The 27,252-nt window shown below is 43.3% G+C and overlaps 1 protein-coding gene across 1 annotated transcript in view; it reads left to right on the top strand.

Moving 5' to 3' along the window:
• Nucleotides 1–27,252, top strand: part of LOC127648015 (macrophage mannose receptor 1-like) — a 63,145-nt gene that overhangs the window by 2,657 nt on the left and 33,236 nt on the right. Inside the window, exon 2 of the mRNA XM_052132578.1 lies at nucleotides 8,163–8,216. Coding sequence (XP_051988538.1) covers nucleotides 8,180–8,216 — 37 coding nt within the window. The 5' untranslated portion in view covers nucleotides 8,163–8,179. The remainder of the gene's footprint in view (nucleotides 1–8,162; nucleotides 8,217–27,252) is intronic.

Below are 27,252 nucleotides of genomic sequence, written 5' to 3'. Positions count from 1 at the left end.
CGTAGCTGATGTGCAAGTAAACGATTTGGCTTGTCGCCGTGTTCATAATATGAACCACGAGTACGTAATAACAAGCGCTCTGCTTCTTTAGTCGAAATAAGATCAAATTCTGCTTTTAAGTTGAGACGCTGTTTAAGTAGTTCCGGAGAAGGCCCCAGTGAACATCTTAGATCGCGGTTACTGATCGCAGATGTGAGTTCATTAAGCCTAGCATTGCGCCTTTTATTAGAGAGAGCAGAATAAGAAATAATCTGCCCTCTAAGATATGCTTTAAGTGTCTCCCATAACAATGAATAAGAAGTGGAGTCATTCTGATTGAAGGAAAGAAAATCATCAATAGAAGTTGAAATGAACTCGTAAAATTCTTTGTTCGCCAAAAGAAGAGAATTAAATCTCCAAAGTGGAGGGTTACGTTTATAAATAGAAAGTTGAATATCTAATTGTAAAGGCGCATGGTCAGAAATTACAATACCCAAATAATCAGAAGAAACTACACAAGAATTAAGAGTACTGTCTATAAAAAAAATAATCAATCCTAGAATAGGAATGATGCACCTGGGAGAAAAAAGATTTTTTTTTAAGAGAGGGGTTACGGAATCTCCAAGGATCAACGAGACCATTCTGCCACATGAAATCGGAAAATGTTTTAGACATAGCGGATTGAGTCAGATTAAGGGGAATAGAACGATCCAAATTTGGGTCAAAAACGCAATTTAAATCCCCTCCAAAAATCAACAGGTGAGAATTTAAAAAGGGGAGGTTGCTCAATAATCTGTTTGCAAATGCCACATCATCAAAATTTGGAGCATATGCATTTCCCAACAAAACCTGTTTTTGCATTAGGGTACCAGCAACTATAAGGTATCTGCCATTCACATCGGCAATAACATTAGAAGAGGAAAAATCAGACTTTTTGCTAATTAAAACAGCAAACCCTCTTGCCTTTGAATTAAAGTTTGAGTGGAAGATCTGTCTCACCCAAGGGCAGTGAAGCCTATGTTGATCTTTAATAGGAAGGTGAGTCTCCTGTAAAAATACTATATCAGAGTTTAAACGTTTCAAATGTGTAAAAACCTTAGATCTCTTGACAGGGTTCCCCATACCTCTGACGTTCCAACTAATAAATCTTAGAGGCATGCCTAACCCAGCAGCTGGGATCCATATTACTATTAACCATTTAAATAAAATAAACAACAGGTATACAGATAGCCATTCAGAGCCGAAGAAGAACCCCCCCCACCCACCCAAACAAACCCTTGAACACACACACACACCCAATGTCTCCCTATAACAAAAGAACAAAGGAGACAGCAGTGTTTCCGACAATACCCAAAAGTTGTCCACAATGAGAAAACAACTCGGAGATTAAGCAAAACTAACCAAAAAAAAAAAAAGAAAAGACTCCTACTGATTTTAAGTCCAATAAACAGTCTGCGTGCAATAACAAATATAATATAAAATATTTTAAAGCTTTGTGTTACAAACTACTAGGGATGCACCGAAATGAAAATTCTGGGCTGAAACCGAAACCGAAAATCCAGGATGCACTTGGCCGAAAACCGAAACCGAAATTTTTACCTATTTAAAAAAAAAATTTTTTTTGTGTATAATTGTATTAATTTGATACTTTTTCATTAATTTCATGAATTTAATTAATCTGAATTGAAAAACTACAAACCAATAAAATAAATCACACTTTTATTGAAAGTAGCACAACAAAATTGGACAAAAAATATATTAAAACTATATTAAATATTATTCTTCTTTCAGTTCTGTAAAAATCTAATTTTACAGATTTTATTAACAATTATCCAAATAATGTAAAGTTTTAGAAAACTATTATATGCACAACAACAGTCAAGTAATGAACTTAGCTGGCATCTTTCAAAAAGTTTAAATATGCAACAGTAATTTTAATTAAAACAACAGGCAGAACACAGAATGGCAGAGGGCCTCTATTCCACTGATCTATAACTATAATATATAATTATATATATAGATCAGTGCTCTGTTCTGTTTATGTAAACGTATGTACACTTTAAGTGAACATTATTGTGCAAAACAACAGTGCAAAACAGCAGTAATTGAACTAAATCCAACCTCAACTGTAAACGACAGTTGTATCCTCGAGTGAAGAACAAGTGTAATGTAATTGCTATACACATCATATTGGACCGCTTTCTATTTAACTACAAGTGACAGGTTTCTCTTCAAGAACAAAAGTTGCTAAACTTTCTGACAGTCTCTCCTGTCAGAAAGCTCATCAAGAACATGAGATGCTGCACTGAACAGTCTCTCACTCTCTGTGCTGGTGCTTGGACAGATAAATACCTGTGCGCAATCCGCGCAAGCAAAGGAAAGTTTGTGGTGTAGCTGCGCTAGTTGTGACATTTTCCTGTAGAATCTCTTGCTGTACTCTGTATATATATATCTTGAAAGTTCTGCTGAATAAACACTGCAGATCGCAAATTTGATGTCCTTATCAGAAACTTTGAAGAATTTCCACACCGCTGACATGATCGGCCTTTGTTTGGTAGCGCCGTTGTGGAATTATCTAACAGCTGTGATAAGGGCTACATCGATCCAGATTGAAATCTGAGCACTGAGGGCGGGCGAGGAGGTATATATTTTCGGCTCATATTTTCGGCCTTTTTTCTCTTTCGGCCGAAAACCGAAAGTGCCGAAAGTGCCATTTTCGGCCGAAAATTTTCGGCGGCCGAAATTTCGGTGCATCCCTACAAACTACTGTGTCCACTGAAGGTGAGCATTACAGCAAAACATTGGTAAGTGCCCCAGTAGCATAAATCAAATGATTGCAAAGAACAGGTGGATGAAAAACAGGTAATACAATAGTATAGCACGTAAGAGAGAGCGAAAATACGGCACTGTCATAGCTGTTACAGCTCACCCAGATGTCAAAAATTTGACATAATCTCCTGCTTCCTCCGCCGAAACGAAGTCCTTCTGAACACCATTGTATGTGATGCGAAGCCGTGCTGGGTGAAGTATTCCATAGCGAGCTCCCTCAATGCCCCGAAGTTGACACCTGACCTTGTTGAATGCGGCCCGAGCCCGGGCTATCTTGGCAGTGTGGTCCGGAAAGACTGAAATGGTCAAGTCCCCCACTTTAATCCGTTGCAGCTCTCTCGCATGGCGTAAAATGTCAACACAATCACTATGACAGTGAAGTCTACACACAATAGCTCGAGGTCGTTCACCGGGCTTGGGCTTAGGCTGAAGGGTCCGGTGGGACCGGTCCAAAACCGGCTCCTTCTCCAGATCAAACGCTCCCTTTAGCAAGGCGGCCACAGCAACAGTGGTACAGGTGTCAGGCCCCTCTGGAACTCCCACTATCCTAATGTTGTTACGCCTTGACCTAGACCCAAATCCTCACATTTATTCTCCAACTTATCTACGGTAGCAGTGAGACACTCAATGGTATTTTTCATCTGAGCTATGTCATCGGTACAACCAGAGAGAGCATGCTCCATTTCCCCGACAGTACCTTTGAGTGACAGTATAGTAGCATCAGTAGCAGCTTTATCTTTAATGAGCTGTGTTTTCACGGCTTGCAGATCAAGCCTGATCGTTGACAGGACATCCCCGAGCGTCTCCTGGAGTTCCTTTTTAAATATATCGGCGATGTCTTTCCTCAGCGAAGCCAACAACTCGAGCTTAAGAGAGGCGATGTCAGGGTCAGGCCGAGGCAAGTCGGGCTCAGCGGGAGGAGGCGATTCACTCAGGTGTGTGGTCGTGGCACGTGCACTAGGCCTCAATTGTGTCTGAATAGTATTCCGAGTTTTCACATTCTTTCCAGATTTCTTTTTGTGAGTAGTGGCCGCACAGTGGGCATGTGAAGTGTGTTTGTAGACGGGTGTATGTGTTGTGGAAGTCGGGAGCAGATCCATAGGAAGTGTCCGTTGAAGTGTTTTGAGGTGCAGAAAACAAAACCTAGGCGAAGGAGGTCGGTCGGATTCCCGACACGCGGGCAGAGATGAGGAATCCTCCACTGGAGATTCGTGGGTGGTGAGGACAGGCGGGCAGCAAGCTGGAAGGTAACCACACACCCGACACGTGGGCAGAGACAGGAAACCAACAGATACACGAGACAGCACCAACCTGACAAAGAGCGCAAGTTTAGTTACTTGACAGCACACAATAATCCAGCAAAGACAGTGAGGGCACACGAGGATTAAGGAGTGAATCAGAGTGGAACAGGTGTAGCTAGCACGTTAATCAGTGGCATGATCAGCATTTTCCTGGGAACAATCAATGTTAAGGATTTTTGAGGGAGAGAGAAAAACACAACAATAGAATAAACGGCAAGCTCACTGGAGCCGCGACACATATTTTTGCTATAGCTGTTGAGTAAACAATCAAACACAATAAAACAGTAGTGTACATTCAGACAAGAGTATAACAAATAAGGAGAATTTAACTAACAGGTTGAACTGTCTTCTCAAGACAAATATATTTAATTAATGTTAGGTTGAGGCAAATTGTCACATGTTTTAAATTAAGTATTTTATTAATAACAACTTATTTTTCACAAATATTTTTTTGGTGCATTACATGTTCCTTTTTTGCAGGTTCATGAATTAGTTTGTGTTTCTTATTTTTGTGTTTAAATTTTACTGAAAAGTCAACAATAGACTGTCCATTGTGACAACTTACCCCATATAGAGAGACAAATTGAGGCCAACATGTGTTAAATGTATAGTTTCTGTGGAATAATGGTGAAGATGTTTAATAGTTTAGAATATGTACTGTGTGTACTGTATGTCTAAACAGAAATTGACTTTCAAAAATAACTCTACCCTTGGAAATATTCACTGGAATAAAACATGTGACAACTAGCTCCACTCTCCCTTATTATGGGTCAAGCCCCGAAGGGGAGAAAGACCCCTATTGTTTTCATTAGTTTTCTTCTTCTCCTTCTTCTTATTAATATTATTCCACTCTTGAGTCTATAGCAGCCCATAGAACCACTTGTGGGAAAGTTATGAAATTTGGCACACAGATATAGGACAGTCTATGTTACCACAGCAAATTTGCCGTCTCTACCTCAAATCCTCTAGTGCCACCAACTGCCCAAATTTGCACTCACATTTATTTTAATAACTTTTGAGTCCTAGAAACAAAATTCTTTTTTGAAATTCCTTAGCTCAATTGTACCCTATGACGTAATTTTCCGTCATGAAAATCTTCCCGCCATTTTTAATTTTCTGAGGCTGTTTGTCCGATTGGCCTGCATCATCTAGAGCACTCACAAAAAAAATTTATTCACAGAATTTTGATAAACCATACCGTTTTCCAATGGTGCTTCAGTGGGGTATAGCGAGACCAACGATATGAAAACTTCCTATGTCGGCCATTTTAAACGTTGGCCATTTTTAATTTAGACATAAAATGCTGTATTTTTACCAACGACTTGGCGTATTGTTACGAAACTCGGTATGTGTCTTTACCACAATGTCACCTTGTGGTAAAAAAATCGGGACAGCGCCACCTTGTGGTCAAAAATTATGATACTATTTCTAAAATTATATTTACTACTACTACTATTTCTAGCTATTGACTCCTTGGCTCAAGACGATTCGATTGCACCCTATGACGTAATTTTCCATCAAGAAAATGTTTCCGGCATTTACATTTTTTTTAACTCGTCCTAGTCCGTTTGTCCGATAATGCACGAAAATGAGCATGTATTATCTAGGAGGCACACATGACAAAAAGTTATTTACAGAATTTTGATAAAACCATACCGTTTTCGAATGGCGCTTAAACGATTTTGACAAAGAACACGCAAAATTTAACTTGAAGCTGTATCTCCGTAACGCTTAAACTTGGTACGTGTCATCAGCATTAGGCCTTGAGGTTACCTGACCATTTTGTCACACTGCCCCTAATGGTCATGAGATAAGAAAAAGCACATCTTTGTTTATAACTTCTGAACAGTTTGTCATAAAATCATCACATGGATCTCAGTAGATTCAGTGGGTTATAGCGAGTCCAACGATATGAAAAATTCCTATGTCGGCAATTTTGGACATCAGCCTTTTCGAATTAAAAAAAAAAAAAACTTTTTCGACCTCGTCCTAGGCCGTTTATCCGACTTGCACGAAAATTCACCTGCATCATCTAGAGGCACTCACGACAAAATGTTATTCACAGAATTTTGAGTTTTTGAATGGCTCTTCAACTAATTGGATTAAGAGAACGCTAGAATGGATGTGAAGGTATATCTTCGTAATGCTTTAGCGTATTCATACCAAACTTATTATTTGTCATAGGCACCATGACTCAAGGAAGCCTGCTGAGTTTCGGAAGAGTACCATCTAGTGGTCATGAAATATGTAAAAGCTAATTTTTGCTTATAACTTCTGAACAGTTTGTCATAAAATCATCACATTAGTCTCATTAGATTCAGTGGGGTATAGCGAGTTCAAAAACATGAAAAAGTCCTATGTCTGCCATTTTGGACGTCGGCCATTTTGAATTTTCTGAAAAACATACTTTTTCGAACTCGTCCTAGGCTGTTTATCCGATTTGCACGAAAATTGGCCTGCATCATCTAGAGGCACTCACGACTAAATGGAATTCACAGAATTTTGATAAACCATACCGTTTTCTAATGGCACTTCAACGAATTCGATGAAGAATGTGCAAAATTTAACTTGAAGCTGTATCTCCACAACGCTTTGAGGGATTGCAACAAAACATTGTACATGTCATCAGCATTAGGCCCTTAGGTACCTGCAGCAGTTTGGCAAACTGGCCCCTACTCCTCAGGAGATATGAAAAAAGCACATTTTTGCTTATAACTTCTGAAGAGTTTCTCATAAAATCATAAAATCTCATTAGATTCAGTGGGGTATAATGAGTCCAACGATATGAAAAATTCCTATGTCGGCCGTTTTGGACATCGGCCAGTTCGAATTATCTGAAAAACCTACTTTTTCGAACTCGTCCTAGGCCGTTTATCCGATTTGCACGAAAATTTACCTGCATAATCTAGAGGCACTCATGACAAAATGTATAAATGATAAACCATATCGTTTTAGAATGGCGCTTCAACGAATTCGACGAATATCACGGCAAAATGAACATGAGGGTATATATCCGTAACCCTTTAGCGTATTCATACCAAACTTATTATTTGTCATAATCACCATGACTTGATTGTGCCTGCTGTTTCAGAACAGTGCCACCTAGTGGTCACGAGATATGAAAATGCACATTTTTGTTTATAACTTCTGAACAGTTTGTCATAAAATCATCAAATTGGTCTCATTAGATTCATATAGCAGGAACAACTATATGAAAAATTCCTATGTCGGCCATTTTGAATTTAGACAAAATGCTGTATTTTACCAACGACTTGGTGTATCGTTACAAAACTCGGTATGTGTCTTTGGCACCATGCTCTGAAAGGACTCAAAAAGTTTCGTTGCTGTTAATGATGCTAATAGCTATTGACTCCTTTTGCCTACTGTCATGAGACTGGTCTTGATAGATTCCGTGGTTCATGCCGAGAACAATGATCCCAATTATGTCATGATCGAGCAGACTTCCTGTCTGCCATTTTTAAATGTTTTGAAAAGCTAATTGGCCTGCATCATCTAGAGGCACTCACGACAAAAAGTTATTTACAGAATTTTGATAAACCACACCGCTATCGAATGGCACTTCAACAAATTCGACAAAGAATGTGCAAAATTTAACTTGAGGCTGTATCTCCGCAATCCTTTGAGGGATTGGGACGGAACTTGGTATGTGTCATCACCATTAGGCCCTGAGGTTACCTGCAGCATTTGGGCACACTGACGCCAACTGGTCAATGGATAATGGATATTTTGGCTTATAACTCTTGAACGCTTTCCTGCATGCCTTGATACTATCTGAGCAGTTTCAGAACAGCATCACATACTGGACAAAACTTCTAAGAAGTAGCTATTTTTATGATTAAAAGTTGACTTTTTCTAACTCCTCATACACTATTCATCGGACTCTAACCAAAAACATGTCACAAAGCATCTTTTGCTGCTCATGGTGCCAATTATTGGCTTGACCCCGGGATCGCTGCTTGCAGCTATATTTATACTTGTGATTAAAGTGGATTAAGGTAGATTTTGTTGATTTTGTACCTCTTAATGTTTCAGCTTTAATTGTCGCAGAAATGGAGAAAGTTGCGTTCATCACTTTTCTTCTGACAGGTGAGTGTGTGTTTCTTTTTATGTGAAGTTGCCTCAGTGTTGGACCATAACTAACTAAAAGTAGTGACACTACGAATTAAAATGTCTGTAACATGATGGTAACTCAGTTGTATTGGAGGTTGTTTTTTTTTCTTATTACTCCATTATTTCAATATAGTTTTTTGCTTTTAAATGTTTGTTGTATTTTGTGTATGTTATTTTCTGTTCAAATGCTATTTTATGCTGACACCTTAATTGTGATCCTCATTAATTTTTTGTGAGAGATCAATAATGCTGATAAAGTAAATCTATAATATTATTTCATCATTAATGCTTAACTTAATTAAGGAATTATATACAGGAATTGTTTACAGGTACTACACTTATTCACTAGAATTAATTAACTAATCAGTAAGTATTAGCGAACTGGTGACTGTGGTAGTTCACTATTAGATAATCATTAATTACTGAATTTTATTTGCCACAATGCAAACTATTACATTTACATGAATTCATTTAGAAGAAGCTTTTATCCAAAGAGACTTTCAAATGAGGAATACAACAGAAGTGATTCATCCTAAGGAGGCAGTAAGAAGAACTGTAATACAAAGTTTCAAATTGCTCAGCGAGCGCAAGAAGAGAGGAACATGAGAGACAGTGGTGAAAGAATGTTGCTTTTAGAAGAAGAAGAAGAAAGAATATAATTATTGTATTAGTAGAATTGAGTACTGAGTGTATCTTTAGATGTTTCTAGAGAATCAGCTGCTCTGGTGGAGTTTGACAGGTCATTCCACCAGCGAGTAACAGTTCAAGTGAAGGTCTGGGAGAGTGATTTTGTGCCTCTGTAAGATGGCACCAAGAGCATCACCTCACCCCTGATCATAGACTTGAAGGTGATGTGTGTAACTTTTTACACACTCAAAATTTGGTCTGCCATCCCAGTTTATTGTTCAATGACAACTATAAATTATTGTGACATAAAATGTGGATTTGTCTCCCAGGCGCTATTAAAACATCAATGTTTATATTTTGAGCCTGTCTAGCTCAGCCTATAGCATGAGTTTGGGGTGTGGCTACTTGTTCAGCCGGGCGAATATGAACGTCCATGGCAGATGTGTACAAAGGAAAAAAAACTTAGCTTTACCAAATTTTTAAGACTTGCTAAAAGACAGAGACAGAGAATGTAAAACCAGAGTGAAAATGTACATGGTGGAGGACTTTGAGAGAATTTTTGTGGTTCGATTCTTGTCGTGTTGCTTCTCAACAGGTAAGCTACACTCTGGTATTGCCACACAAGTTTGCTCATTACTGTTGAGCTTCAGATAAATTTGTAAGATCCTCGGAATATGTATCATTACACATACCAGTTAGAAGAAGAACCATCCTACCGCATCTGCTGGATCCCCCGCACACCAGCTGCCATTCAATCACCTTTTATTTAGTATTGCCTAAATATTCATAGGGAATCAGAGAGTGTGAGCCTGAGGGGTGTTTCCAATTTTTGTAATTCTATTTAGTGCCACTAGTTGCACAAAAATTACACACTTCACCTTTATAATAGTGAATGTATATAGGGGACGCGGAGCCAGTGGTTGTTCTGTTAGCATCAATGCTTGAACTTGATGCAAGCAACCAATGGTAACCAGTGCAGTTCGATGAAGAGAGGCGTGACATGCTCTCTCTTTGGCTGACACAGGTCCAAAAACTTTCTCATAACAGTATTAAAGCCAGCATCTCATGAGCTGGTTAAAAACGACTTGATTTTGGCCAAGAATGTGTTGAGGTATTGCTCTCTTCAGTCGGACGTCTGTCACTAATGCTTACCGATTTAGAATGGAGAAGAGGTGAAAGACATTCCCACTTCCTCGATCTATCTCTGTTTGATTGAGTACTCTGTTTCAAATCAATTAGGCTGGGCACAGAAATGCATCTATTCTTTGTCAACAAACTCATCAGACATATTTAGTAAGTTCTTTTCTCTGGTTTGTGTGCAGCTGTGTTGTGTTCTGTTGACACTATCACTGTGGTGGAGCAGATTTTAGATAAACAAAATGAGTTGTCACTTGAACGCCCCAATTCACAAGCGGGGGTTGCTTAAACTTGCTCTCGTGCAGTCTCATGAACATGCAGAGAAGGTCAATGATTGGTCAAGAGTTTCACTAAATATAACGGTTTGTTTCTCACCAAACCTCATCGTAAGCTTTCATAACAATCACGAGTCTCATGGAATCATTTATTAGACTTCTGAATGATTCTTTTGTGTTCTTTTGAAGCTTGAAGAGGTGGTCACCATAAACTGCCATTGTATGACATCATTGAGCACAATTGTTTTTCACAATTTCTCCCTTTCTGTGAAGAAAAAAAAAAAGAAAGTCATATGGGTTTACCGTATTTTCCGGAAATAATGTCGCACCTGACTAAAAGTCACACCGGGTCGAAATCACACTGTTGAGAGAGAAAGAACATTGGTGTATAAGTCACACTGACAGAGGTTGGATCCTGCAGGGACAAGGACCGGGATAACTTCCTTTCACTGGTTCAGATGTCAAACTGGTTATTATTGCTGGTTATCTGTGAATAAAACTCAATTGAACTGTGGAAACCAGTTCCCGCTTCCTCCTTTATCTGACCAACCTGAACCTTTGTTACAATATATATTTAAGTAATATCACACGAGCAAGAGTGCGATATGGCCTGTAACGTAATCAATGGAAAGGAGGAGGCGAGAACCGGCTTTTCAATATAAATAATAGGTTTAATGATAAACTTAAAAGAAGACACAAACACACACATGACGGACATGTCCGCTAACGATCTCTCTCTCTCGCACGATCCCCTGCAGTCGACCTTTAAACCTCAGAGGCTTGATTAGCCTAATACGGGAACGGGTGTGTATGATTACGACCCGGCCCCGCCCTCCGCCCTGCCACATGGCCCTACATCTGCACTGCTGTGATTCAAGTGTCGTAGGTAATCACAGCAGTGCTGATGTAGGGCCATATAGCACGATTGCGAGTGGGATATTACTATATACAACAGTTCAATGAACAAGTGTTGGGCCTCATGTATTCAGATACAAGACACAGGCAGGCCTAACACAGTCATAAAGCCTGACTGAGGCCCACAAAAACAAAGTCATAAATCTTGCTGTACAAAACCGACTACAAATCCCAAGAAGCCTTGCTCACTTAACAACTGTGTGAAATTCCAAAGGATCAAACTCTCAACTCCTATTGGATGAGGCACTCAACAGAACGCTCCTCAACTATGATGTCATCAGGAGTAGAAATACATCGCAAATCATCCTGTACCTCGCTTCCGGTGACTTAGCTTGCTATGCGTAGATGAAGTTAATCGCTGCTCTCAGGTGTTGCCTCGTTGCAAGGAAGTAACGTGCAACTTGAAACTGTGGCCATACAATCTCCATCTTGCTGGACGATTTGAGATTACTCTGTGTTCCACCGAACACTGTAACGGATCTGAAGCAGACCGCCGACCAATCTTCATCCGTTTGCCTGCAGAAGTGAAGAAGAATCCACTTCCCTCTTCAATCAAGTTGACGTCGCTGATTTCTCCACCAGCCAGCCGAGAATCAGCAGAATTTTATACATTTGTGATAAAGCTCAGCTTTGTCTCCAAGTTGTCGTGCAAGCTGAGACATGCTGTAAATGGGCAGATGCCATTAATTGGCTTCTCTCCGCCCACATTCGCGGCCATACTTTTGTGTGTGTCACTCCTCTCACACACACACACACACACACACACAAACACACACACCATCCTCTCATGTGTTATAGGGTTAGTTTGGTTAGCATATCTAATCACGTCACTGTTTAGTTTGTAGTTGGAAGTTGGAAGTTTATTGACTGCACTGTATTAATGATTAACTGATATTACTGCATCAATAAACTTCGTTATAATTAAAAGAGAAGTGTTTTGGTTTGTTTTACACATGTGTCAAAGGCTGGCAGGGGATGCCAGTGCTCGAATTCAACCCTTCGTCGTTCCCTTTTTAATCTTGATGATCTTCGGACATCAATTTTCCTAAGAGAACAATCTAATATTGAGACTGTTATACTGTCTGTGTAACCGGGATACACACACACAAGATGAGACAGTCACAATGTAGGTAAGAATTGCTTTATTAAAACAATAAAGCAGGCAACAGTACAAAAAGGGCAAACCAGTGAAGAGTTGTCGAGGGAGCGTAGGGTCAAAAGCCGGGGAATCAAAGATAATACAAGGGGGAAAATCCAATGAGGGAGGTGAACGATAGCGGGGGAAACAGTGGGCAACTAGGGCGAAGAACAAGACGAGACTAGCGGGAACAATGACAGGGGAACGAGAGGAATGGGGGGCTGGCAAGCTAAGAGGAAGAATAGTAGGGAGGTCGAAACTAGACGAGACTAGCGGGGGGGGCAAAACTAGGCGAGACTAGCGGGGCAAAGATACGGGGAACTAAATACAATAACCAACGGGAAACAAACGGAAGGATAGTGTATTTATAGGGGCGAGTACAGGTGTAAACAATGAAGGTGACGAGACGAGTGCAGGTGTTACTAATGTGTGGGGACGAGAAGCGCGTGAGTGCAAGTGGTCATAATGTTCAGGCTTATTGAGGCGAGTGCGCTAGAGGGAGGAGATAGTTTACGAGCGAGAGCTCGTAATAGCAAAACCGGGCGTGGAAGCCCGAGGGAGGAAACAGAGCGTACGAGCTCAAGGTGGCGGAGCGAGGAAGCGGGAAGCGAGCACGCTCGCGGAGTGCATGTGTGCGTGCTCGCGGACGCGGAGATGGGGCAGAGGAGCGGGGTTCGTGACAGTACTCCCCCCTCTGAATAGGACGGCCCCTGACGGCCGCGCTCGGCTGCGACAGAACGAGCGTGTGAGCTCAAGGGGACAGAACGAGCATGTGAGCTCGAGGGGACAGAACGAGCGTGTAAGCTCGCGGGGACAGAACGAGCGTGAGAGCTCGCGGGGTGCAGAACGAGCGTGTGAGCTCGAGGGAGCAGAACGAGCGTGTGAGCTCGAGGGAATAGAAAACCCACAAAACACACAAACAATATGAGGGCAGTCCAAGGGGGATAGAAGGTACAAAAGGGAAATAAAACAGTCCATGGGGGTCAATGGGCAGTTCAAGGCAAGGTCAGGAGGAACATAGCGGACAGGCGGGTGGTCGGGAGATCTAGGGGGCAGCCATAGGGCAGAGACTGGGTCAGGAGGTCTGGAAGGCGACTGGAGGACAGGGACTGGGTCCGGGGGTCTGGAAGGTGACCACCGGACAGGAATAGGGTCCGGAGGCCAGGGAAGAGGCCACAGGACAGGTAGAGGGTCAGGAAGTCCGGGCTGAGCCGTGAAAGGCGGAGCCGTCAGAGGCGGCACCGTAGGTGGCTCTGGAGCTGGGGTCCTGGAAGGCTCCGGAGGTGGAGCCGACGGAGGCTTTAGGGGCGAAGGCCTGGAAGGCTCTGGAGGTGGAGCCGAGGGAGGCTTTAGGGGCGAAGGCCTGGAAGGCTCTGGAGGTGGAGCCGAAGGAGGCTTTAGGGGGAAGGCCTGGAAGGCTCTGGAAGTGGAGCCCATGGAGGTGGCACCGTAGGAGGCTCCAGAGGTGAAGCCCTGGAAGGCTCTGGAGGCAGAGCCGAGGGGGGCTTTAGGGGCGAAGGCCTGGAAGGCTCAGGAAGTGGAGCCCATGGAGGTGGCGCCGTAGGAGGCTCCAGAGGTGAAGCCCTGGAAGGCTCTGGAGGCAGAGCCGAGGGAGGTGACCCCGTGGGAGGTGGCGCCGTAGAAGGCTCCAGGAGTGAAGCCCTGGTAGGCTCTGGAGGCAGAGCCGGGGGAGGTGGCGCCGTAGGAGGCTCCAGAGGTGAGGCCCTGGAAGGCTCTGGAGGCAGAGCCGAGGGAGGTGACGCCGTGGGAGGTGGCGCCGTAGAAGGCTCCAGGAGTGAAGCCCTGGTAGGCTCTGGAGGCAGAGCCGGGGGAGGTGGCGCCGTAGGAGGCTTGGGAGGCAGAGCCGCAGGAGGCTCGGGAGGCGAATCTCTAGAAGGCTCTGGAGTCTTAGGGAGCAAAGCCTTAGGAGGCTTGGGTGGCGGAGCCGTGGAAGGCTCGAGAGGCGGAGCCCTAGGAAGCTCTGAAGTCTTTGGGAGCAGAGCCATGAGAGGCTCGGGAGGTGGAGCCGTAGGAGGCTCTGGAGGGGGAGCCGTAGGGGGCTCGGGAGGCAGAGCCATAGGAGCCTCTAGTGGACGAGCCCTGGAAGGCTCGAGAGGCTTGAGGGGGGGAGCCATGAAAGACTCGAGAGACGGAGCCCTGAGAGGCTTGAGAGGAGGAGGAGCCCTGAAAGACTCGAGAGGGGGAGCCCTGAGAGGCTTGAGAGGGGGAGGAGCCCTGAGAGACTCGAGGGGCGAAGCCGTGAGAGGCTTGAGGGGTGGAGCCATGAAAGACTCGAGAGGGGAAGCCCTGAGAGGCGGAGGAGCCCTGAGAGACTCGAGAGGCGAAGCCGTGAGAGGCTTGAGGGGTGGAGCCACGAAAGACTCGAGGGATGGAGCCCTGAAAGACTCGAGAGGCGAAGCCGTGAGAGGCTTGAGGAGTGGAGCCATGAAAGACTCGAGGGATGGAGCCCTGAAAGACTCGAGAGGCGAAGCCGTGAGAGGCTTGAGAGGGTGAGGAGCCCTGAGAGACTCGAGAGGCAAAGCCGTGAGAGGCTTGAGGGGTGGAGCCACGAAAGACTCGAGGGGTGGAGCCACGAAAGACTCGAGGGGTGGAGCCCTGAAAGACTCGAGAGGCGAAGCCGTGAGAGGCTTGAGGGGTGGAGCCATGAAAGACTCGAGGGATGGAGCCCTGAGAGACTCGAGAGGCGAAGCTGTGAGAGGCTTGAGGGGTGGAGCCATGAAAGACTCGAGGGATGGAGCCCTGAAAGACTCGAGAGGCGAAGCCGTGAGAGGCTTGAGGGGTGGAGCCATGAAAGACTCGAGGGATGGAGCCCTGAGGGACTTGAGGGGTAGAGCTCTGGGAGGCTCGTGAGGAGGAGCCCTAGGAGGCTCGTGAGGAGGGGCCCTCGGAGGCTCGAGAGGAGGAGCCCTGGGTGGCTCGAGAGGAGGAGCCCTGGGAGGCTCGAGAGGCGGAGCCCGGGAGGGCTCTGAGGGGCGAGCAGAGGCCGGCAGAGCCGTGGAAGACTCTGAGGGCGGAGCAGAGGTCTGCAGAGCCGTGGAAGACTCTGAGGGCGGAGCAGAGGTCTGCAGAGCCGTGGAAGACTCTGAGGGCGGAGCAGAGGTCTGCAGAGCCTTGGAAGACTCTGAGGGCGGAGCAGAGGTCTGCAGAGCCGTGGAAGACTCTGAGGGCGGAGCAGAGGTCTGCAGAGCCGTGGAAGACTCTGAGGGCGGAGCAGAGGTCTGCAGAGCCGTGGAAGACTCTGAGGGACTCTCTGCAGTCTTGAGCGCAAGACGAGACTGGGGAGAAGGGGCCCTCCTCCTTCTCTTACGTCTTCGGCCAACAGGGGACGTGGCCAAGGGGGCGGTCGAGGCTACAGGCGCTGGCTCGCTGACCGTGGCGGGCATGGGCGCTGGCTCGTTGGCCGTGGCGGGCATGGGCGCTGGCTCTCTGGCCGTGGCGGGCATGGGCGTTGACTCGCTGGCCGTGCCAGGCTTCGAGACTGGGGCCGTGTAAGGCTTAAAAACGGGGGCCGTGGTAGGCTTCGAGACGGGGGCCATGGTAGGCTTCGAGACAGGGGCCGTGGTAGGCTTCGAGACGGGGGCCGTGGTAGGCTTCGAGACGGGGGTCTTGGTGTGGAGCGCTGGTTCAGTGTCTGCCTCCCCCACAGTGAACGAGGAACCAGAGTACAGTAGGGCGAGGTCAATAAACTGAACCAGGTTAAGGGGGCAGCGACCACCAGGCATTAATGATGAGGTTGGCTCATTCAGTCCACATTGAAAAATGGTCTTCAGAGCCACCTCATTAAAATTCACCTGGTACGCCAGGACACAAAAATCCATAATATAAGCCTCCACGGTTTGGCTCCCCTGACGCAAAACCCACGAGTTGGGCCGCTGGGTCCACAATGCCGAGGGCGGGTTATGGGTTACACAACCGCTGCCTCGCATAAAACCCCTTGGTCAGCGTCTGAAGAGCCATAAAACCTCTCCGGGGTGGAGAGCTTACGGGCTCAAAAATGCATGGGAAGCATAAACGGGCTCAGGGGCAGACACAGGTGACGCAGGGGTGACAAAATCAAAAATCGCGACGTACCTGCTGGCCCTGGGCTGTGAGCGCGCGATCATGCTTCCACACCGTAGCTCCTCGCGCTGAATGTGACGTGTTCCTCCGCTCTAGTGAGCCGCGCGAATCCTCAGCGCGACGCATTGTGACTGTCTTCGGTGAGGTTGGTTATTCTGTAACCGGGATACACACACACAAGATGAGACAGTCACAATGTAGGTGAGAATTGCTTTATTAAAACAATAAAGCAGGCAACAGTACAAAAAGGGCAAACCAGTGAAGAGTTGTCGAGAGAGCGTAGGGTCAAAAGCCGGGGAATCAAAGATAATACAAGGGGGAAAATCCAATGAGGGAGGTGAACGATAGCGGGGAAAACAGTGGGCAACTAGGGCGAAGAACAAGACGAGACTAGCGGGAACAATGACAGGGGAACGAGAGGAATGGGGGGCTGGCAAGCTAAGAGGAAGAATAGTAGGGAGGTCGAAACTAGACGAGACTAGCGGGGGGGGCAAAACTAGGCGAGACTAGCGGGGCAAAGATACGGGGAACTAAATACAATAACCAACGGGAAACAAACGGAAGGATAGTGTATTTATAGGGGCGAGTACAGGTGTAAACAATGAAGGTGACGAGACGAGTGGTCATAATGTTCAGGCTGATTGAGGCGAGTGCGCTAGAGGGAGGAGATAGTTTACGAGCGAGAGCTCGTAATAGCAAAACCGGGCGTGGAAGCCCGAGGGAGGAAACAGAGCGTACGAGCTCAAGGGGGCGGAGCGAGGAAGCGGGAAGCGAGCACGCTCGCAGAGTGCATGTGTGCGTGCTCGCGGACGCGGAGATGGGGCAGAGGAGCGGGGTTCGTGACAGTCTGGTTATTAGTCCCTGATTGCAGGGTGGTGCCCCGTCTATTTTAATCCTAATTCATATTCTATTGATTTTGATAATTGACAATTTTATTTTGATTTTTGATTTAAAGGATTAAAAAGCTAACATTGATTCTAATCAATGTTCTATTGATTTTGATAATTATCTATGATAATTATTCATTATTGCTAATAACCAAACCCGCTCCTAAACTGTGAGCCCTACACAAGTAAATTTAAAAAAATTAGAACTACTTTAGGAACTACTTTATTACGCTACGGATCAGAATCTGCCATCATTTGTTCAAAACAAATGATGCGTTCAAACATCCATTAGTAATTCAAAAATGTCACTTCAGAAATAGTATCGCAGCGCTGTTTCTAACAAGTTATTGGATAAACAAGGATGGATTGATGGCTGTGTGTGTGTGTGTGTGTGTGTGTGTGTGTGTGTGTTAGAGAGAGAGAGAGAGAGTGCTCGGAACTGCACACAAGACTTTCACCTACTGTTGCACTTGTGTACATGGTAGTGTGACAATAAAGTGATTTTATTTGATTTGAGTGAGAGAGAGAGAGACAGAGAGCGTGAGAGAGAGAGAGAGAGAGAGAGAGAGGGAGCATGTGTGATCACCTGTTGCCACTCCCAAGCACATATGCTATCAGCTTTCTCAGTGGAAAAATAGCGTCCAAGCGGGGGTATTTCTCCCTATTTCGTGGTAGCCGCGCAAGAGTCGATCACTATAGAAACAGTGATGTCCTCCGCCATTTTTAAACAGTGTGTATCCAATGTGGAAACTCGGTAAGCACCTCAAGTTCTGTAATCAATCAGTCCTTTGTGTCTTTCAGCTGCAATGAGCCTTAATCCTGAAATTGTTCATTTAAAGCCGTTAAAACAATGTCCTAATGTAGTGGTAATAGGAGAGATCACAGAGTGCTGTTCTATGTAAACAATGACAACGGATTCACTTTACATCACCAACTGGCTCATATTACACACAAAAATTATCTTTTGCCTCCACCTGCTGGCTAACATATGTAATTTCAAAAATAAAGACTAACTCTTAACAGATATATACTGCTCTTAGTTTAGAATGGCACGAACACAAGCGGAGTGATACACACACAGTGAAGTGTCCGAGTGCTGATCCTGTCACACCATCAGTGCTCATGGATCATCTCTCGTCCAATCAGATTTGAGGACCGGAACTAACTGTTGTATAATATATATATATATATATATATATATATATATATATATATATATATATATATATATATATATATTATTATTATTATTAGATTTTAGCACAATCAGTTGTTAGAGAGTAGCAAAGCTTATCATATTAAAAAAAACAATACCTTTTTAAAACTAGTAACTTAAAAAAAAGTTATATAAATAAATACATAAATAAATAACACTGGGACAGTTCAACCAGCCACCAATCAAAAACAAATAAATCCACAAATATAGGATGCATCTATGGTGCAAGAATGCACTCTACACGCTACAACATTTATGGGAGTGCTGAAGAAAAATTTCTCACTTACATACGTAACCATGGTTCTCTGAGGGAACAAGATGCTGCGTACGATCGCTATGGGGCACCGTCCGAGTGGCACGTGGTCTGAAGCCCTTATACAATCACACCAATTTATTGGCTGATGGTGCTTAAGTTACGCCCCCTAGGGAGCTATGTTACGGGCTCCATAAAACTGCTTGCTTTCACGCAATCGAGTCAGATGTTCTGCAAAAGCACAAGCCTATGCAGCTGCTAGAGAGAATGACCAGCTACGCAGCATCTCGTTCCCCTCAGGGAACCAAGTTACATACAAGTTGAATTCATAAGTTTACATACACTTAGGTTGAAGTCACCACTCACCACTCCACAAATTTCATATTAGCAAGCTATAAGTTTTGGCAAGACATCTACTTTGTGCATGACACAAGTAATTTTTCCATAAATTGTTTACAGACAGATTGTTTAACTTTTAATCGACTATATCACATTTCCAATGTGTCAGAAGTTTATATACAGTTTACATAATTTAACTGTGCCTTTAAGCAGCTTGTAAAAGTCCAGAAAATGATGTCAATGCTTTAGGCAATTAGCCAATTAGCTTCTGATAGGCTAATTGGAGGTGTACCTGTGGATTATTTTAAGGTCTACCTTCAAACTCAGTGCCTCTTTGCTTGACACCATGGGAAAATAAAAAGAAATCAGCCAAGACCTCAGAAAAAAATTGTGGACCTCCACAAGTCTGGTTCATCCTTGGGAGCAATTTCCAAAAGCCTGAAGGTACCACGTTCATCTGTACAAACAATAGTACGCAAGAATAAACACCATGTGACCACACAGCCATCACACTGCTCAGGAAGGAGACGCATTCTGTCTCCTAGAGATGAACGTAGTTTGGTGTGAAAAGTGCAAATCAATCCCAGAACAACAGAAAAGGACCTTGTGAAGATGCTGGAGGAAACAGGTAGACAAGTATCTATATCCACAGTGAAACAAGTCCTATACGGACATAACCTGAAAGGCTGCTCAGCAAGGAAGAAGCCACTGCTCCAAAACCACCATAAAAAAGGGGACATGATCTTACTTTTTGGAGAAATGTCCTCTGGTCTGATGAAACAAAAATGGAACTGTTTGGCCACAATGACCATCATTATGTTTGGAGGAAAAAGGGTGAGGCTTGCAAGCCGAAGAACAGCATCCCAATTGTAAAGCATGGGGGTGGAAGCATAATTTTGTGGGGGTGCTTTACTGAAGGAGGGACTGGTACACTTCACAAAATAGACAGCATCATGAGGAAGGAAATGTCTGTGGATATATTGAAGCAACATCTCAAGACCTCAGCCAGGAAGTTAAAGCTCGGTCACAAATGGGTCTTCCAAATGGACAATGACCCCAAGCATACCTCCAAAGTTGTAGCAAAATGTTTAAAGGACAACAAAGTCAATGTATTGTAGTGGCCATCACAAAGCCCTGACCTCAATCCGATAGAAAATTTGTGGGTAGAACTGAAAAATCATGTGTGAGCCTGACTCATTACACCAGTTCTGTCTGGAAGAATGGGAGGAAATTCCAGCAACTTATTGTGAGTAGCTTGTGGAAAGATATTTGACCCAATTTAAAAGCAATGCTACCAAATTTTAACAAAGTGTACGTAAACTTCGGAGCCACTGGGAATGTGATAAAAGTAACAAGTTGAAATAAATCATTCTCTCGACTATTATTCTGACATTTCACATTATTAAAATAAAGTAGTGATCCTAAATGACCTAAGATAGGGAATGTTTTCTACAAATAAATGTCAGGAATTGTGAAAAACTTGAGTTTGAATGTATTTGGCTAAGGTGTAACAGTGACGTTCCCTTTCGGAGAACTCGAGCTGTGTATGATTGCTATGGGAGCGAATACATTCACACAATGCGAACAGTAGCTGCCAACTGTCTAAGCCCTTAGCAAGCATATAGCAGTGCACAACCGAACTAAAGTGTCTGAATAAATAAGGATTTGTGAGTTTACTCCTGTTCCAACAGAGAGAACCTAGGAAGCAGTAGTCAATATCTCATTCAGATTATAAAATCTAACAAATGTATGCGGAGAGGACCACCCTGCCGCCATACAAATGTCCTCCAAGAATGCAACTCCAGCCAAAGCCCATGAGGATACCATGTTCCTTGTAGAATCGGCTTGAATACCCAAAGGCAAAGGTAAACCGCAAGCTTCGTAAGCACTCAAAATGACATCAGTAAGCCAATTGGACACCAATACACCTCTGTTGCGGCCGTCAAAACACACAAACAACTGTTCTGACTTACGCCACTGGCTAGTACGGTCAACATAAACTTGCAGCGCCCGAACTAGGCAAACCATATGTAACCTTTCATGCTCCTCCGACTCAAATGGGGGAGGAGAGAAAGCCTGAAAATTAATGGTGTGCGAGTGAAACAACGTAGAAATAACCTGGGCAAATAGCCCAAACGGGGTCTTAACTAAACCTTTGAATACCTTGGTGCAAAATCTATACACAAAGAAATTACCGACATGGCATGCAAATCACAGACTCTCTTAAACGTGCCAACATCACTAGCAGTGCTGTCTGAAGAGTTGCCTCTAAAACAACAGATAAATCCTATAAAGGAACATGGATGGGACAGAAAGGTCTAAGCCAATACATTTAGGGGGTGGCGGCTATGACGCGGAGCTGAGCGGTCGCATTCTCGATCCCTCCATAGGAATCGGCTAAATTTATTTATCCTGAGTTAAAAGCGAACCTAATCCTTCACCAAACTTAAGTTTAGAGCATCTGTAATCTAAGACATGTCGACCAAACAATCTAAAACCACCTCGGGGCATCAAAAAAAAGCTCAGAACAGGGCCGAACGACTCGAAGAAGCAGAGGAAGATGTTAGCATGCTAACCACTGATGTGCACTCTTCCGGAGCAGTAGGGATTTTAGAGGCTATTACAGCCCTGAAAAATGACTTCAGCTCTAAATTTGACGGAGTTTTGACCACAATCAACGAGATTAAGTCAGACTTTAAAGACTTTTCAGGGAGACTGGAACAAGCAGAGAACCGTATTGGTGACATGGAGGATGATATTGCCAATGAGAAAACCAGAATCACGATACTGGAGAAGCAGGTGTCTGAGCTCACCTCTAAGGTGGATGACCTGGAAAACAGGTTCAAATCTCAGACTGGTGAATCTCCCGGAGAAAGTTGAAAAAGGCGATGCAGCTGCTTTTCTGGAAAAATGGCTACCCGATGTCCTGGGACCCGAGACTTTTCCTGATCCGCTGATTATCGAAAGAGCTCATAGACTACCAGGCGCGCCACAATCCTCTGCTCCGCGAGTCATGATTCTGAAGTTTTTAAACTTCCGTGACAAGATCCGAGTCATGCAGGCAGCCAGAAAGAAGGGCAAGATCATGTATGAAGGCCACCATGTCATGCTTTTCCAAGACATCTCCACTGAACTACACAGGAAAAGAAAGCGATTCGATGATGTGAAACAACGACTACGTGACCTGAAGATAGACTACGGTATCATTTACCCTGCTAAACTCAAGCTGCTCCACGGAGGGAAACCTCGTGTGTTCGCTGATCCTGCAGATGTGGAGTCGTTTATCAAAGAATTGGACACCTAACAAGTTGGCCACGGCCAACTAACAGTATTAAGTTAAATGGTGAGGACCTCTGTCAGTGACGGGACTTATTAACGGCAGCAGGCGATATGATCATTTAACCTGAACTGTTTTTTCCACCCACTGAGAAAAGGTACTGTAACGTTGCTTTACCAGGCTGCACCTGATTGACACTATACGCTGACGTGGTCTTAATCCCACGAAGACAGATGCACATATGCATATTGTATATTTTGTTCGCTTATAGCATTAAGCCGATTGTGAATGGGGGGGGGGGGGGTAGTGTGTGATTTATCAGTTTATAACTGCTCCTCGTTATCAGTGGATCAGTTGAGCGTCTAGCCGCTCTTAATGCTACCGGGGAAGGTAAGCCGTCTCGTTTGGGGAGACAGTGCTGGGATTAAGTTTAGGGGTTATAAATGTACATTTTATTTTGTAATTCGGGATAACGACATACACTCCAATCGTTTTAAGAACGAGATTTCAGTTTACATCATTCCTTCCTATTACATATATGGCCTATGAAAATGTTTACGCCTGATTTTATTTTATGTCTTCTAATCTAAATTTGAAGCTTACATCCTGGAATGTTAGAGGTATGGTGAAGTTGGCTAAAATGAAGCAAATCCTCAGTAGGGTTAAACAACTCAAATCGTTAGTTGTATATCTCCAAGAAACCCACTTATTATCAGATGAAGTGATAAAGATAAAAAGGAGATGGCCAGGGCAAGTACTATCAGCCTCCTACTTATAACACACTCGAGGGGTGATGATCCTGATCCATAAATTGATACCCTTTAAAGTGGACAGCGTCATCCGTGACATAGGGGGTAGATACCTGATTATGCAAGGTACATTGATAAATGAGAAGATAAACATGATTAATGTATATGCCCCAAACGAAGACAATCCTAAATTCTTTGAAAATTTATTTTTATTAATTGCTTCTCTCCCAGGGAAAGCTCTAATAGCAGGTGATTTCAACTGCACTTTAGACCCTAAATTGGATCGGTCAACTGGGATGGATTCCTCTCATATACAAAGTAGGAAAAAACTGTTACAGTATATAAAAGATCTGAATTTGTGCGACCCATGGAGGAGTCTGAACCCAGATAAATTAGAATTCTCCTGTTATTCTCCCCGATTTAAGTCATACTCACGAATAGATTTTTTTCCTGATTTCCAGCTCTATGCTCTCCTCTGTGATAGAATATAACTATAACAGCATACTGCTGTCAGATCATTCCCCTACTTCACTGGTGTTTAGAGCCCAAGGGGTAGTTAAAGGGAGCCCTAGATGGAGATTTCATCCCAGATGGTTTTCTGACTCGAATTTCCTGCAATTTTTAGATGCTCAAATTGAGTTGTTCTTCAATACAAATACAGATGAGACCTCTGCTATTGTCAGATGGGAGGCCTTTAAGGCATACATCAGAGGCATGATTATATCTTACACCAGTTCAAAAACAAACAAACTCAAGTTGAAAATGAATGAGCTTGACCACAAAATTAGACAATTGGAAAGAGAGGCCTTTTTGGATGGCTCTACAAAAATAAAACAAGAATTAAAGTTACATAAAGCCCAATATGAAGAAATTTCCACATCAAAAGCAGAAAATAGTTTAATCCGGCTCAAACAGAGTTACTATGATCAAGGCGAAAAACCGGGAGATTGCTAGCCTGGCGAATAAAAAAAATTAGATCCTGGACAGGGCAATTACTGCAATTCAAACTCAGAGTGGAGCAATAACAACAGACCCACAAGAAATTAATGATACTTTCTCCATCTACTATAAAATATTATATTCATCCGAATCCTCGGGAGGCTGGAAACATAATCTGAGTTTCTGGATGATCTTTGTATCCCTCCCATATCGGTTGATTTTAAAGAACAATTGGATAGGGAACTAGATGCCTCAGAAATCGCTGACGCCATTACTGATATGGGAGGAGGTAAGGCCGTGAGGCCCTGACGGTCTTCCGGTTGATATCTACAAAATATTTAAAGATAAATTAATTGAACCACTTTTAGATATGTATGAGGAGGCCTTTCAACGGGGTTGTCTTCCAGATTCCCTGAGGAGCGCTGATAACACTTATTTTGAAACCCAATAAATCCCCTACCAATTGCACGTCGTATAGACCTATTTCACTGCTCAACACAGATGCTAAGATTATCGCTAAAGTAATGGCTAGAAGACTGGAACCGGTGCTCCCGACAGTGATCAATCCACATCAGAATGGTTTTGTGAAAAACCGTCAAGCTTTCCATAATGTCAGAAGGGTGTTGAATTTGATACATGCGAAGGAGGGAACCTCTGACACCGCTATTCTGTCCTTAGATACTGAAAAAGCATTCGACAGAGTGGAGTGGAGCTATTTATTTGATGTGTTATCTCACCTTGGCTTTGGTAACTACTTTCGAAAATGGATTGAGACACTCTATACTGACCCAATGGCAGAGGTCTCCACCAACTATATAATATCATCTCCTTTCAAACTCACAAGAGGTACTCGCCAGGGGTGCCCTCTCTCACCGATGCTATTTGTTTTAGCAATGGAACCGCTTGCATTGGCGGTGAGATCGCACCCCTCAATTTCAGGTATAAAAGTATCGGACACCGAACATCGCATTGTAATGTATGCTGACGACACCCTCTTACTTCTAACAGACCTAAGTAACTCCATTTTTAATCTGACCAATTTAATTGACACATTCTGAAAATTTTCAGGTTTTAAAGTAAACGAAACAAAATCCTCTGTTATGTTTTTGAATAAGCGGGAGCGAATAAACCCGGTGATAAACCACCCTTTCAATAATGCGGTAAATGGATTTAAATATCTCGGTATCACCATTACCCCAACCATTAAAGACTTAGTACCCTGTAACTATGATCCTATGATTTCTACAGTAACTGAATCCATGAACAACTGGTCATCAATGCCAATCTCCCTTTTGGGGCGTATAAATATAATCAAGATGAATATACTACCAAAGTTTTTATACCTATTTCAATCTATCCCTTTACCCCCGCCGCCACAGTTCTTCTCCAAAATGAAGCAACTATTTACTACGTTTATTTGGAATAACAGGAGGCCAAGGTTGAGGCTGTCACTTCTTTACCTGCCTTATGAGAGAGGAGGGTTACAACTACCCAATTTACAATGGTACTTTTGGGCTGCTCAAATTAGAGCTGCAATGTACTGGTTTTCCCCTGAACCTTACATACCATGGGTACAAATTGAAAGTATCTGCACTAAAGGCCAGCGACTTGACACTTATTTATACTCTGCATCTGTCAAAAAACTGAGGCGGCTCACCGATAACCCCTTTGTGAGAAACACAATTAATGTCTGGCATAATGTACAGTCAATTCTTGGTGAATCTACTTTTTTCTCAGGCTTTTCACCAATATGGGGGAATGATAACTTCTCTCCTGGAAAAAAAAGACCAAGGTTTTAAAATGTGGGCAACAAAGGGCATCTGTAAAGTTATGGATCTGTATAAAGAAAGTAAACTAGCTTCTTTTGAAGAACTTAGTAATGAATATGATATACCTCGGACACATTTATTTAAATATTTACAGTTAAGGAGTTTGTTTATGCACAGACACATTCCTATGCACAACCTCACTTGTCCATGTTAGAAAACCTAGCAGTGAATAATTGTACTAGCAAAGGTCAGATATCTTTACTCTATAACATTCTGGTTAAAAACCATAAAGACTCTACTGAGCATAAGAAAACCCAATGGATAAATGACTTACAAACAGATATCTTAGAGGAGGACTGGAGAGAGATATGCTCTAGAGCACAACTCCTAACAATAAATTCCCATCTCAAACTGATTCAGTATAATTGGATTATGAGGACTTATGTTACTCCGGAAAGACTGAATAAGATGAATCCAAATATTCCTGATATCTGTGTTAAATGTAATGTTGAAAAGGGCACCTTATTTCATTGTCTGTGGAACTGCCCTGAGATACGAAAGTTCTGGAATGAAGTTATAAAATGTATTTCTAAGATGACCTTAAATTTAGTGCCTGACAATCCTGCACTTTGCATTCTTAATTTGTATCCAAAAGGACTGTATGTTAAACCGCAATGAGAGGAAATTACAGACTTATGTTTAATACAAGCTAGACGCTTGATCTCTCTCTGTTGGAAAGATGTCAAGAGCCCTTCTATTGGTCGCTGGCTGAAAGAATTATCAGCATGCCTTATCCTTGAAAAGTTAACATACACAATGAAAAAGAAATCAGCCAAATTTAAAGAGATCTGGAATCCCTTTCTTGCATTTTTGAAGAACTGTGAAGCCGAGGAAACTGAAAATTGAAGGCGATATGTACCTAACTGTCTGTATTTCCTGAGCTATGTATGATTATATAATGTCGTTACCCAGTGTGTGTGTGTGTGTTTTTTTTTTTTTTTTTGGGGTGGGGGGAGTGGATTATTTTATAGTTTGACTGCTATACGCTTTGTTAAATGTATCAACATGTATCCTTGTTAACTGTTAAAATTCAATAAATACATGTTTATAAAAAAAAAAGAAAGGTCTAAGCCTGCGTACCCTGTGCATAAAGCAAGATACGAGAGAATGTCTACCGACAGACTCCATTGACAAGCGCATGTTCAGCCTCTATAGTGGCAACATAGACTTGAAGCATTGCCGGGGCAACCCCAGCCCAGAAATACTCCCACAAGTCAACTGGGGGTGCCAAATGCTACCCATGCCTCAGACAACATGTTTGCTCTGATTGAAATCTCCCAAGGCATCTTTTCCAGGAGAGAGACCAGAGTTGAAAGCCATACTAGATGGCCAATACGACGCCACTAAAGAA

The sequence above is a fragment of the Xyrauchen texanus genome, chromosome 1, assembly GCF_025860055.1.
Source record: "Xyrauchen texanus isolate HMW12.3.18 chromosome 1, RBS_HiC_50CHRs, whole genome shotgun sequence".
In the NCBI taxonomy this organism is placed as follows: domain Eukaryota; kingdom Metazoa; phylum Chordata; class Actinopteri; order Cypriniformes; family Catostomidae; genus Xyrauchen; species Xyrauchen texanus.
Note: the sequence above shows the minus strand (reverse complement) of the source record. Positions and strands in the feature narration are given on the sequence as shown.